This window comes from Cricetulus griseus, chromosome 4, assembly GCF_003668045.3.
Source record: "Cricetulus griseus strain 17A/GY chromosome 4, alternate assembly CriGri-PICRH-1.0, whole genome shotgun sequence".
In the NCBI taxonomy this organism is placed as follows: Eukaryota; Metazoa; Chordata; class Mammalia; order Rodentia; family Cricetidae; genus Cricetulus; species Cricetulus griseus.
The window spans coordinates 67,004,979-67,019,029 of NC_048597.1; the positions used below are offsets into that span (position 1 = coordinate 67,004,979).

Below are 14,051 nucleotides of genomic sequence, written 5' to 3' on the forward strand. Positions count from 1 at the left end.
AACCTCTGTTAGAGACCTTAGCAAGGCGACCTAACATTAAGCAGGCTGCATTCCAGACACCATTCCATATGCTCTCTACTTACTAATTCCTGTAGCCTTCAAGTCGACCAGCATGGCAGGGTCCACTATTGGGCCCTTTGCACAGACAGTGGTAGATGCACCGAGGTGCTAAGTGGACGACCCTGGCTTTGTACTGCTGACTCCCAAGCTTAGATCTCCAACATCACAGAGGACTGCAAGGCAGCCAGTAAAGAAGACAAACAGTTTTCATGGTTTTAAACTAGTTGGGTCAAGATGGCTGTTAATGATAGATTGTAGAGAGCATTGGTGCCAAGAGGATTAAGAAGCACAGGTTTTAAATGGCTGTGTAGGAATGCTGGGGTGACAGTTCACTGAATGACTTCTCCAAGAACATGTTTGCCATTGTGCACCAGGAATCTCCACTTCCTAAACTTCCTTGGGACACCTCTCAAGACTGGAGCTCTAGGACAACAGATTGCAAACATTTTGACTATGTCTTTCATATATGGTTGTCTCAGTCTCCCAGTTCAGTAATCCCCCAAATATACTCCCTGGTCAGCCACCAGAGCACTGTGGAGGGAGAAGTCTTTAAAGCAAAAGAAATATCTGAAACATCTGATTTTGGTGGCTCATCTTTTCCCCAAAGGCACACCAGTTTTTTTTTTAATTAATTTTTTTGTTTGTTTGTTTTATTTTTCAAGATAGGGTTTCTCTTTGAAGCCTGTCCTGGAACTCATTCTGTAGACCAGGCTGGTCTCGAACTCACAGAGATCCACCTGCCTCTGCCTCCCAAGGGCTGGGATTAAAAGGCGTGAGCCATCACCACCTGGCTGGCACACCAGTTTTATAATGTGTACCATATGATTGACTCTAATGTCATTTGATGGCAGTGACACAGTCTACTCTTGTCATACCTTACCTTCTGAAGGGGTCGTGTCTTTTGAGGTAGCATTGGGGATGTGAATTGATGAGAAATACCAGACTGACAGCCATTGAATCCATTTGCCTCCATTCTCCCGGAGCCTTGGGTATTTCCTGAAAGAGGATTGTGTGCTGGTGAACTGGAACAGTCTGGGCTGCTTCCCATTGGCTCAGTGGTGGGAACATCTAAAGACCCAGAATGCTCTGGCCTGCACTGGAGACAGGGATCATAGGCTTCTGTCTGACAGCAGCCCCAGTGTCCGGCTTGCTCCAGATCAGAACCCCTCCAGCAATCTGCCGCCATGGCTGTGGAGATGAGGTCAGGGCTGGAGCCAGGCATCTGTCTTTGAGCATGGTTGCTGAGTGGACTCCGCAGGGCTGCTGCTGGGCCAAAATACCTCAGGTTATTAGCACAGGTTGCAATGTCCTGCCCATGCATATTGAGTCTGGGACGGCGGCTCTGAGGCAGGGCAGAAGGGGGTTGCTGGTATTGCTGCTGGAGGGGGTTATGCTGATGGAGAGAAGGGCATGGAGCCTGAGTGTGAGGCAGGTGAGTGGGGTGTGGTGAATTTTCCTGGGTTGGCTGGCTTTTCAAGATTGCTGCAAAGTCACTATGGCTGCCTTTACTATTCCCTCGGCGGTGACGTGGTTTGCTTCGGTATCGGCTCTTGCTGCTTGAAGTGGACATTTTGGGACTTCCAGAGAGAGGGGATGCAGTGGGAACCACTTCTGCACTGGGGATACCTTCAGATCGTAACAGGTCTGGCCTGGGAAGAAGAACAGATTTGTTTCAAACACCTCAAAACATGTTTAGCATTCATATTCATTAGTAGACCTTATGTTATTTTTAGGTGACAACAAATTCTGTGAGGTTGCTTTTATTACAAAACAAAATAATAAAAAAAAAGGGCTGCACCAGCTGCCACAGCAAACAAATGTACATACATGCATGTGCACCTGTACATATGTGCACACCTGTGTACACACACTTGCATGTGCTCAAGCACACTGAAGAAACATTGGTTTCTTTCACACTTTTAGCCACCAGGGAAATGCAAACTAAAACTACTTAGAAATTTCTTCTCACCTCAGCTAGGGACTATCATCAAGAAAACAAATGACAACAAATGCTGGCAAGGATGTGGAGAAAGGAACTTATTCACACTTGGTGGGAGTGTAAGTAAACTGGTGTGGCCACTGTGGAGGCTCCTCTCAAAGCTAACACTAGAATTACTGTATGACCTAGTTTTATCACTCCTGTGAATATATCTGAAGGACTGCGAGCCCTACTGCAGAGATAAGATACATGCACACACATGTTTCCCGAAGCTCTGCTCGACAGACGGGAAATGGAAGCAGCCTACACAGACATTAACAGAAGAGTGGATAATGGAAATATGCACATATGCACAATGGGATTTTATACAGCAGCAAAGAAAAATCAAATTATGAAAAATTCAGGGAAATGGATAGATCTGAAAAATAGTATATCAACTGAGGTAACCCAGGCTCAGGAAGATAAAATCCTCATGTTCCCTGTCATATGGGGATCCCAGCTTCAAATGTAGATAAATGTGTTTGAGTGAGCATGTGTGGGGGTCAGGAAATTAGAAAGGCTGCCCTGAGAGCCAGGGGAAGGCTCTAGGGACAAGAGTGGGAGGGTAGCAGAGTACTTCTGAGAGGAGTGTGGAGGGAGACCATTGGGGGCAGAGGGGCTTCAGCAGGGATGGGGGCACAGAGACCTGTAGTAATACATTATTTACGATTTATTAAAGCTAGCCTGAGGATTCTGAAAGCAGTCAGTCACAAGCTGTGGAAGCCAGGCACACACCTTTAATCCCAGCAGCCAGAAGCTAGGAAGTGGGGGTACACACCTTTAATCCTGGGACTCTGGGAGTCCAAGGCCATCCAGATCTACACAAGAGTGAATCAGTCTAAACTCGAATTATAGCTCACACCTTTAATGCCAACATTAGGGAAGTGTAAAAGACAGAAGCAAGGTCTCACAGAGGCATTCATTCTCCAGCCACGCTGAGGAGAGGTTACAGTCTGAGGTTTGGTGAGAGCTCGTGGAGACAGGATCAGCCCATTCAGCCTGAGGCAGAGGTAGGAAGCTAGTGGCCAGTTGCTTTGCTTTTCTGATATTCAGTTTGAAGCCTGAACCCCACTATCAGTCTCTGGGTCATTTTATTAATTTGCATTACAGAGACAGGAGGTAGGGAAGAAGAGAGCGAGGACAGCTGTAGGGAGGGTCAGCCAAATCTAAACATGTAAGAAAATGCCATAAAAAACCTGCTACTTTCTAAGTTAATACAAATTTAAAAGATAAAAATACATTTTAGGTTAGCTGGGTGGTGGTGGGGTACCCCTTTAATCTCAGCCCTTGGGAGCAGAGGCAGGTGGATCTCTGTCAGTTCGAGGACAACCAAGGCTACACAGAGCAACCCTGTCTCAAAAACAAAACAAAACAAAACAAAACAAAACAAAACAAAATTCTTGGCTTGTGTTTCTCCTTCCTATTTTCTTACTGCATTTGGTTCAAGTCTTTCAAGCCGAGGCTTAGGACCCTCTCTCCTTATAGTAACCTGTCTGGTTTGGAGCCACTTCTCTGGCATGTGAGAATTATAAGACTCCACAGCAATTGGTCATTGTAAAAAGGAGTGAAAAAGTATACTAGGACGTTTTTGAAGGTTCTAGGCATTGAACTTACACCCCATACTGCTAAACATATATTCTACACAGAGATGTACCTCCATTTCCTAATACTGAGATTAAACCAATATAAAGCAAGTGTTATAAAAGGGTAAAGAGGCCAGGTATGGTGGTGAACTCCTTTAGTCCTAGCACCGGAGGCAGAGGCAGGTGGATCTCTGTGAGTTCAAGGCCAGCTTGGTCTACAGAGATAGTTCCAGGACAGCCAGTACTACACAGAGAAACCCTGTCTGGAAAAACCAAAACATAAAAACAAACCAACAAACAAATCAATAAACAAATAGGGAAAGAATGATCTCTTAAAAATTACACCCTGCTTTTGAACACCATGTCCTAAATGTGATTTCATACTATTTTAACTTCATAGTAGGGGAGTAATGGCATGTGTTTGTTAGTTACCCTAGCTACTTAAAATAGTGAGGCAGGAGGACATTGAGTTTGAGGCCAGTCTGGGTAACTGCCTAACAAACAAGCCAACAAAACAAGTCATATAAATTCAATGCACAGGTAGAGTGGGCAGAGGCTGGGGGTGGGGGGGAGGGGAGAACCATTTGGCTAGGTATATAAAATTATCAGTACTGTTTTTTATTCTTGGAGTAAATTATATGTTATTAAGAAGAACTAAGTAGGGCTGGAGAGATGGCTCAGAGGTTAAGAACACTGACTGCTCTTGCAAAGGTCCTGAGTTCAATTCTCAGCAACCACATGGTGGCTCACAACCATCTATAATGAGATCTGGTGCCCTCTTCTGGCCTGCAGACATACATGCAGGCAGAATACTCTATGCATAATAAATAAATTAAAAAAAGAACTAAGTAAATATATTGATAAAATATGCACAGACTACTGTGTCAAAAATCAAGAATTGCAACAAACTCAGTTCTGTTTCTAAGGGTTATAAGGATGAAAAGAAATCCCATGTGCCATAATGATACCATTTACCCATGAGGATACTGCAGTTGAAAGAGACTAAGTGGCATGGCCCAAGTCACACACTTATAAAGCAGGCTGGAGTTTCAGCCGGATCTGACTGTCCCTGGTGCATACTTCCCTGTCCTGCATTTGGTGCTATAATAGAATGCCTCAGGTCGTTAAAATGAGTCTTGGGGGTCTGTGCCATGCCCTCTTTCATCTTCCTACTTGGTTTTATGTACATCCCATGCACTGTTGGCGAGCTATAGAAAGGCCACGCCCACCACATCTGAGACTGCCCTTTTACAGGTGCCCCATTTATCTGAATGCCAGATGGATACAGTTGTCTCACCGCTTGGTCTGCACGCCAGCCTTGTGAGGCACACCCTTCCTTTTCATGAGTTTCTCCATGGCATTTGGGTGAATTATTGGACGGACAGGGTGCCGTTTGTAGGTCCCAGGATACTTCTTTTCCACTGCTTGCTCTCGCCTGTGGGACAATGAAAAAAAAAAAAAAAACAGAACAGAGATGATCTAAGATGGTGACTGTGTGCTGGGAAGCCTTGCTGGACTGAGGTTTCAGTCTACCTGGCGGCTCTGTCTGAGCTTGGCAACATGGACGACTCCCCCGCCCCAAGGTATCCTGTTCTCCACCTGACCTCATTTGGAGACCATCTATCTCTATGCCCAATGCCTGACTTATCTCCAGTGTGACCCTTGCTGCGGTTGCCTGCAGAAGCTTCCCCCTGCTGCCCATATGGTAATTAAACACTTTGTTCTAAGAGTGACATGATAGGGCCATGCTTCCACATAGGATAATTAAGACTTGCACTAGGAGCTTTATGATAAGAACTTGCTGTTTAATGCAAATTAGGGTATGCCCCCACCACTGTCCCCGGCCTTTGTATCTCCCCTCACTCTGGAATAGAGTTGAACAGATTCACTGAAGTCATATCCTATCTCTGTTGTGCTCACAGGCTGTACAAAGCTCTCTGTTGTCGCTTCTGCCCCTTGTTCTCATGGACTGGGGGCCAATAGGCCATGAGAAAAAAGGGGACCCCCACAACTGTGGAACCAGAAAACACCCTCCTAATCCCCTACCTACTGAAGAGGAAAAGCAGAATCTAATCAGGAGGTTTCTAACCAGAGCACTGTATTAAGCGTCCTCTACAGAACAAGTGGGCACTGGGTATGTGGCTCAGTGGTTAAAAGCACTTGCTGCTCTTCCAGAGGACCTGAGTTCGATTCCTAGCACACATGTCAGGTAGTTCACAACTGTCTATTACTCCAGATCCAATTCGGCATAGAACTAAACCGAGTTCTCAAAAGATGAAACACAGATGGATGAGAAACATTTTACAGGACTGTTCAACATCCTTAGACATCAAGGGAATGCAAATAAAAACCACTTTGAAATTTCATCTTACCCTACTTAGAACATCTAAGATTAAAAAAAGAAAAAAGACACCAAAACAAAACAAACAAAATTCTCCCAAATGGCAAATGCTGTAGGTAAAGGGGAACACTCATTCACTGCCGCTGGGAGTGAAAACTCTTCTGTCCTCTGTGGGTACTCTATGCACATGGTGCACAGACAGAGACAGGCAAAATAACCATCATATACATACATTTAAGAAAAAAGAAAATGAAATAGAAAAAAATTTAAAATGAAGAAAAACAATATGAAATTGGCAAGGAAATGGATGGAGCTAGAAATATGGTTCTGAATGAGGTAACTAACCTTTCTCTCATTTGTGGATATTAGTTTTGAATTTTCAGATAGGTATGTTAATTTAGAATACCCATGGAGGTCAGGGAAACACTAAGGGGGGCTTTAAAAGGAGAAGAGACACAAAGCAGTGGTGTAAAAACCTTAAACAGGATGAGTATACCAGAACAGGTTAGAGTAGCCTGGGGAATGGGAGGGCAGGGCATGTGGGAAGGAAGAAATAACTCTAGAAACTCTCCAAAGCAGTTATGGGTTACTGTTTTTGTAGTTTGGGGCTCCACTGAGGTTCCAGAGATCCAAAACTTTACAGGCTATTTCCAATGCTTTTGGTTACCCTCCAGGACTTAAGTGACTATAAGACCCTATTGCTGAAGACCTTGTACTTGAACTGGAACTGATGTGGAGGCTTCCTCTCTATTGGCAGCTTCCATAGTGCTGGAAGGTCCTACATATGCTACTAGAAGAGGAAAGCAAGTCAACTCAACCCTATTTTGTTCTCAGCTCAAACTCATGGTTTATCTTTCTCTTCCCCAACACAATAAAGGGCAGAAGCTTTGCTTATTTGGGGTCCAGACCCCTGGTCATTTTGACAGCCATTAGGGACCCCTGACACAGTTTTCAGCAGTACTGTATTTCCCACAGGTCAACGAGCCTCTGCTTATCCACACGCAGTACTGGAAACGGAGCCCCTGTCTGAAAGGTGCATTCAGCACAGTGGCGTACACGTGCTGACCCGTGCATCCCGCAGAATACATGCTAGTCCAGTAAGCAGTGCCATATCAGTCCTGCAGCAACTCTGCTAACTTGTATGCCTCACCCTAGCAGGGACCTGTGGACAGCAAGTCCTTAAGGCAAGTTGACTGAATAACTAAAATATCTGCACCGTCACTGTGGCTGCACCATGACAAGGGCAGTGTGTCCTGTTGACGGACAGACTCAAAGCAGCGAGGGCTGGCTCTGGTGGAATACGTACTTTAGGAGCTCCTTCTCCCGCATTTCCAGCTGCAGCATAATGGCGCTCAGTTCCATGTACAGATTGTTAGCGCGCTCAAGCTTTCTCTCATAGTGCTCTCGAATGTCCAGCGCATGTCTGTCAACGAAAACACAGGCTGAGCAAGGCTGAGGAGCACACACAGCGCCTTACTTCAAGGCACCAGCCACAGGGCTTTCTATTTTTAAAATTTTCTTAACACAACGATTCAAACAGGAGTGTGGGGGGGGTGGGAAATCTGAGCTGCCTGTTTTATCCTAAGGGCTCCTCCAACCACATGGTGGGCCACAGGCAAAGTAAGAATAGGCCTGTGTGCACTTTATAGTCTTCATTTGTAAACGTGGGCACCATCTTAATGCAACAGTATATTTACATATTGATGAACATAATTTAAAGTTAACACCATGATCACATGCTTATCCACGGCACAGATCTTATCTGGGCTAGTGTGGCCTCAGTGTTTCCCTCACATTCAAATGCAACCCTTCACTCGTAAGGTGACGGTATGGGAGGTGGCAGCAGGGAGGTATTAGAGGGAACCTTTTGTTTCTCAACCGTGGGAAGACACATGTGGGTACCATGATATGATGAACAGGTCTTCACCAGATACTGAATTCGCTGGGGGTTTGATGTTAAATAGTTCTGCCCCCAGAATCATGAGCGATACGTTTCTTCTGTTTATAAATTGCTAAATCTAAGGCATTTTGTTACAGAGGTCGAATTGCCTAATACCGTGGTTATGTTGAAACGTCTTACTAGGTCTTGAGACTGGGAACTGGAGCTTATCAATTCCTGGTCTCCAATGGCACCAAGAGCAGTGGGGGTGCTCTGAGAGTCCATGTTCAGAGGACCATAAAGAAGGGAACAGGGGTGAGAGGAGCGGGTAAAAGGCAGCTGTGTGCGGTGGGTGTGAACACGCTGAAGGCAACTCTGTGTGTGTGTGTGTGTGTGTGTGTGTGTGTGTGTGAACATGCCATGGTGTGTGTGTGTAGGTCTCTCACCTAACTGAGCTGGAGGTCCTCTGTTGACCTCTGGGGAGACTCCTGGCATTGTCTCCCATCATGCCCCAGGAGTTCTTGGATCATGGCTGCCATGCCCCGATTTCTGTGGGCTCTGGGAATTCAAACTCAGGTCCTCACATTCCTGTGGCAAGACCATTACTCACGGAACAGTCTCTCTAACCACACGGTAATCTTTTATTGTTCAAACGTTAATTATTTTTAACTGATATAAAAATTGTACATCTTTACAGAGTACCCAGTGATATTTCCATATGTGTATTTGTTATACAGTGTTCAAATCAGGATAGCCAGGGCTGGAGAAATGGTTCAGCAGTTAAATGCACGTACTGCTCTTCCAGAGGACTGGAGTTCAATCCCCAGCACCCATAGCAGGCGGCTCACAACCATCTGGAATTTCAGTTCCAGGGGATCTGAAGCCCTGGTCTCTATGGGCATCTGCACCCTTGTTCATACCACACACAGACATGTCCATAGAATTCAAAATAAGAAATTAATGAAAAATCAGGGTAATTATGACAATCTCCTTTCTTTTAGCTTCTTTAATAAAGAAGAAAAAGAATCCCAAAGTTAGGTGTGGTGGCACAGGTCTATAAATTCTTTTTGTCTAATTATAATAGCATCCATTAGCCAGCTTCCCAACCCCGCCCTCTGCACACTTTCCCAGCCTATAGTATCACCACACTGTTCCTGCTCCTTTGAGAGCAGCCTTCCCCAGGAGGATAGGTGACTGAAGTGTGATCCACTGGGGTGGGGTGGACTGACCTGAGTTCCTCCCTGCGCCGGCGAATCAGTTCTTCATCTAAGCGGTGTATACAGGCCCCTTCGCTTTTGATTTTCTCAAAGTGTTTTTTCACTTCTTCTCTCCATTCAGCCTGAGTGAGGAAAGTGTAACTTTGTAAATATGGTGGTTTCCTTCCCTGATGCATCCATGAGACCACACTAAAGACATTTCTTCCCGTGTCTCTCCACGCTTTCCCCAAACTTCCTACACGAGCTTGTTCATGGTTCAAGAAGCACTCACGAATCAATGACAAAACACCTCCCACTTCTATAACTGCAAGCCCCAGGCTCTGTCCTGAACACAGTGCTATCTCGTTCCCAGTTTCCCCGAAGCAGTGACCACTAGAAACGGCACAGGGCACAACAATTAATCTAGGACAAAAGTGCTCAGCTGAAGTCAAGGCAGTGTTTGTAGTAAGGAGGCAGAAGAGAAAGCCCTGGAACTGTGGTTCATGTGTCTGTGAGGCTCTGAGTTTCTTCATATCTGCTACCATATTAGCTTTGCTTCAGAAAAAAGAATACATGGAACAGACTATCCCAGAGAAAGTGTACAAAGAACAGTACACGGCACAGGAATATGGTCCAAAGGGGAAGAGGGGAGGGAGGGGGGCAAACAATGGAGGAGTCTGACAAGATCAGCGAGTCAAGGGACAGATGTCTGTCTAGTACATGATGCAGGTTGACCAAAGCTACTTCTACTTCACAAACACTCAGTGAACTCTGCTATTGTAACTTTGGCTTTCGATGAGGTAAGGTAAATTACTTAAAAAATCAAGGGAGGGGGTGAGTTCCACATTTGGGTCAGCAACGGGACAACCACACAGTGGCAGAAGTTGGGGGTAGAGAATTTCAGGGAAGGAGATCCAGAGTGGCTATGAGGTCACACATCTTCTGTAAGCTCACAAAGTGAGAAAGGACACTGTGCCCTCCATGGGACACAATTCCCAAGTCAACCTCAGATGCTGACAAAGCGCTGCTCGGTCAGTCAGTCAGTTCAATAAAATCTCCATTTAGCTGTTTTCTGGAAACTGATGTGTGACTATCATGACCAGAGACTAACAAGGCAACTTCCCCGTGGGCTGGAAGTACAAGTGAACAATGTGCATTCTCCTGGGACTGACTGCTCCTTCGCCTGGAGACACATGCTAATAGATGCTCTGGAGCACGTGCACTGTGCAGTTCAGCTTTTAATTTCTGAGGAGGCGCCACGATGCCTTCTGAAGCACTCGCTGTCCCATTTGCACTCCCACCAACAGAGGGACGGGTTCTGGTCTCCCACATCACCCCTAACACTAGTCTTTAACTGTCCTGAGAATGGCAATCCCATTTCTCAGCAACCACCCAAAAGAATTGAAATCAAGATCCTGAAGACAGATTAGTATCTATCTGTGTCAGCACTCTTGACTGACAGTAGTGACTAGAAGCCAACAGTGTCAGACAGTCGATGCTGAGGACATCCTGTCAGCAGGTGAGAGGAAGCAAGGTCACAGACAGAAGACTGCTACAGTAAGAGCAAAACCATGTGTGAATCACCCATGGAGCAGAACAGTGACAAAATACAATCAGCCTCCATCTTATTAATCTTAAGAGTTTATCAGAGGGAGCATTGAGAAGGCAATGGTCCAATTCAGGCTGAGAGATTTTAGCTTCCAGGCAAGTAAATGATAGCACATTACAAGCCAACAGTGCACAAGGCACCTGCGTTCCTAGTCTTCGCTAGACCTTCCCTGGGACTCCTTAAGCAGGGGGAGAATGACTTTCTCCATTATTTAGATGAGCGGGCAGGGGTCACACGGCATAAAGACACAGTGGTCAGGGCGGGTGTAGAGTCAAGGCCCACATTCTTTCTAGTGCTTCACTAGCCAGCTCATAACATACTTCATTATCATTAGCTGGAGATGGTCTCAATTTCAGACCTGGAAACATCAGTTTATAAATAGTTGAAAAATTATTGCAACTAGCAAAAATTATTGCAACTAGCCAACCAGGGGCTATTGAGGGAGAATTAGGGAGAAATGATGTTTTGTGTTGGGAGGAAACCATGGAGGAATTAATAACAGAGCAGACACTACTGCACTCTGAACTCTGTTCTCACTCCTTGGAAGTAGCCTGGAACTTGCCTGTCCTTTGCCATGAAGAACACAGAAAAAGAGTGTCACCTGTGAAGCAGGACTCATGGTCTTCCCACATCCCAGATCTGCTGGGGCTTGGACTTGTCACACACATTCTAAGTTTGTGTTGCTGACAAACCCCCAGGGATAGGAATTTAACCTGGCAGCCCACGTTAAAGAGGATGCCTGGTACGTTCTCCTCTCCTCCCCGACTATACTTCCCTCTCCTGGCCCCAAAAGAGCCTTTAGTGAGGTCAGCACTTACTTTCTTTTGATTATTGACCCAGTAATGAACGTGAGTGACTAGAGGAACTTAGTTGCTCTGTACAGTGCTTTGCATATGAGAGGTTTTCAGAAAAGTTAACACTGGCTTGAGAGCACACATGTGTGAGCATGATTAAAAATAAATCTTGAAAACAAATGAGGCATATTCATGGCACTCCTGTGTGTTTCTTGAGATGCACTCAGATGGACTCCCCTTGAAGTACAGAGTCTTCAAACGGACATGGGACATAGTGTCAGAAACCATTTAGTACACATTTAATCTTTAAACTTCAACCATTTATCTTGTCTTACTGTTTTAACTAATCCTTTGAATAAGTAATATTAACAACATTGAATTTGAGAAGAGACAGTGAATACTGTTGTCATGTTCAGATTTTAGAGGAAATGTTTTCTGCTTTTCCCTATTTAGTATAATGTTGGCTCCAGGTTTGTCATATCTTTATTGTTTTGAGGTATGTTTTGTCTAATCCTAACTTCCTTCTCCAGGACTTAAAAAAGCAGATTTATTTATTCATTCATTCATCGTGTGTGTGTGTGTGTGTGTGTGTGTGTGTGTGTGTGTGTGTGTGTGTGTGTATGTGTGTGTGTATCAGAGGACAACTTGTAGGAGCAAGTTCTCTCCTTCCATCGTGTGGGTCCCAGGGATAGAACTCAGTCACCAGGCTTGGCAACAAGTACCTCAACCCACTGGGCCATCTCACCAGCCCTCCTCTAGAACTTCTATCATGAAAGCATGCTGAACCTTGTCAACTGTCTTTTATGCATCTAGAGAGACCATCACATGATCTCTGCTCTAAGCTCACTTTTACGGGTCTGTTTAGATGGTTCAGAGGTTAAGAAGCTTCTTCTGGAACCATGAGACCTGAGTTCTGATCCAGTGTCCATGTAATAAGGCAGATGTTCCCGTGAAGGTCAGCAACGCCAGCTCTGAGCCCCACTTTCTGTTTCCATTGTCCTCTCACAACAGCTATTCTGACTTGGGTGAGATGCAATTTCGAAGCAGTCTGGTTGTGTTTCCCTGATGGCAGGGGATGCTGAGCACAGTTTCCAAGTATTTATTTGCCATTCTCAGTTCCCTTGAGAACTGTTTATTTGTTGTTATCTCCTTACTGACTATCTTGGTATTTACTTTTTTGGTCCCTTGTTTTTCTGGGTATTAATCTCCATCTGCTGTGGAGTTGGTGATGTCTCTTCAGTCTGGTGACTGCTTCCTTTGACTGCACAGAAGCTTCTGAATTTCACAAAAATCTCTCATGTGTTAGTCTTAAGAGTTACGTCCTGGGCATTTGGAATCTTTTTCAGAAAGTCCTTGCCTGTTCTTGCATCTTTAAGTATTTTCCTTACGTATTCCTCTAGTGCTTCAAGGTTTTGGGTTTAGCACGATGGCATTTGGTCCATTTCTGTGCAGGGTGTGTGTATGAGAGAGATGCAGCTTCATTGTGCACACGTGGACACCCAGGTTCTCCAACACAGTTTCTGGAAGAGGTTGTCTTTGTTCCCGTGTATGTTTTTTGCCTTTGGTGACAATCAGCAGCTGGGCTGTCTATCCAATTCTGTTGTCCACTTGTCTGCTCGGATGTAGCACTGCGCTCTTTTGTTCTAGGGCTCTGCAGAGTCCAGATCAGGTATTGTGATAAACCAGCATTGCTCTCCAGGGCTCAGGTTCACTTCAGACTTTCTGATTTTTGTGTTTCCTTATGATTTTTAGTATTTTTTTTTTTTTTTAGTTTTGTAGACAATGTAATTGGTATTTTGAACTTGTGGATCACTTTCAGGAATCTAGCTGTCTTAGATTCTGCTAGATTGCTTTGATGGAATACTATGGCCAAGAGCAATTAGGGAGGAAAGGGTTTATTTGGCTTACACCTCCACATTTGTAATCCATCACTGAAGGAAGTCAAGGCAGGAACTCAAGCAGGATAGGAACCTGGATGCAGAAACTGATGCAGAGGCCATGGAGGAATGATGCTTACAGGCTTGCTCCTCATGGCTTGCTCAGCCTGCTTTCTTATAGAACCCAGGACCACCCACAGTGGCCTGGGCCCTCCCCCATCAATCACTAATTAAGACAATGCCCTACAGCTGGGTCACATGGAGACATTTTCTTAATTGATGTTCCCTCATTTCATGTCAAGTTGACATAAAACTAGCCAGCACACCAGCTGATTTCACAACAGTGCTTTTGCCAATCCTTGAGTGTAGAGATCTTTCCCACTATCTGTTGTCTTCAGTCTCTTCCTTCTGTGCCTTCCCTGCAGTGTCTCTCATCTTCACTGTGAGGGAGATGTTCCTCTCTAGATTCTTTTTCAGAAGTTGATCTCTGATGACCAGAATGCTGCTGATTTGTGTGTGTGGGTTTCTTACCCTGTGACTTGCTGAGAATGTGTGTTAGGGCTGAGAGTTTTCTGCTGGAGTCCTTTAAGGATAGGGTCCTGTTGTCTTCAGGTAGATACTATGATTTCTTCCTTTCCTACTTGTAATCTCTCTTGCTTCTTCCTTGGGCCCAGTCCTCTTTTCAGAAGATGTTTTTCCTGTAAGATCTTCACCCACTGGGACAGGGTCTTTGG

General features: G+C 45.0%; 1 protein-coding gene across 2 annotated transcripts in view; it reads right to left on the reverse strand.

Annotated features, from left to right (window-relative positions):
* Map3k13 (mitogen-activated protein kinase kinase kinase 13) overlaps positions 1-14,051 on the reverse strand; it is a 135,160-nt gene that overhangs the window by 6,115 nt on the left and 114,994 nt on the right. For both annotated transcript variants that reach the window (XM_027413011.2, XM_027413013.2), the window contains 4 exons: positions 9,071-9,180; positions 7,269-7,385; positions 4,919-5,056; positions 941-1,709 (listed from right to left, as the gene is read on the reverse strand). In XM_027413011.2, coding sequence (XP_027268812.1) covers positions 941-1,709; positions 4,919-5,056; positions 7,269-7,385; positions 9,071-9,180 — 1,134 coding nt within the window. The remainder of the gene's footprint in view (positions 1-940; positions 1,710-4,918; positions 5,057-7,268; positions 7,386-9,070; positions 9,181-14,051) is intronic.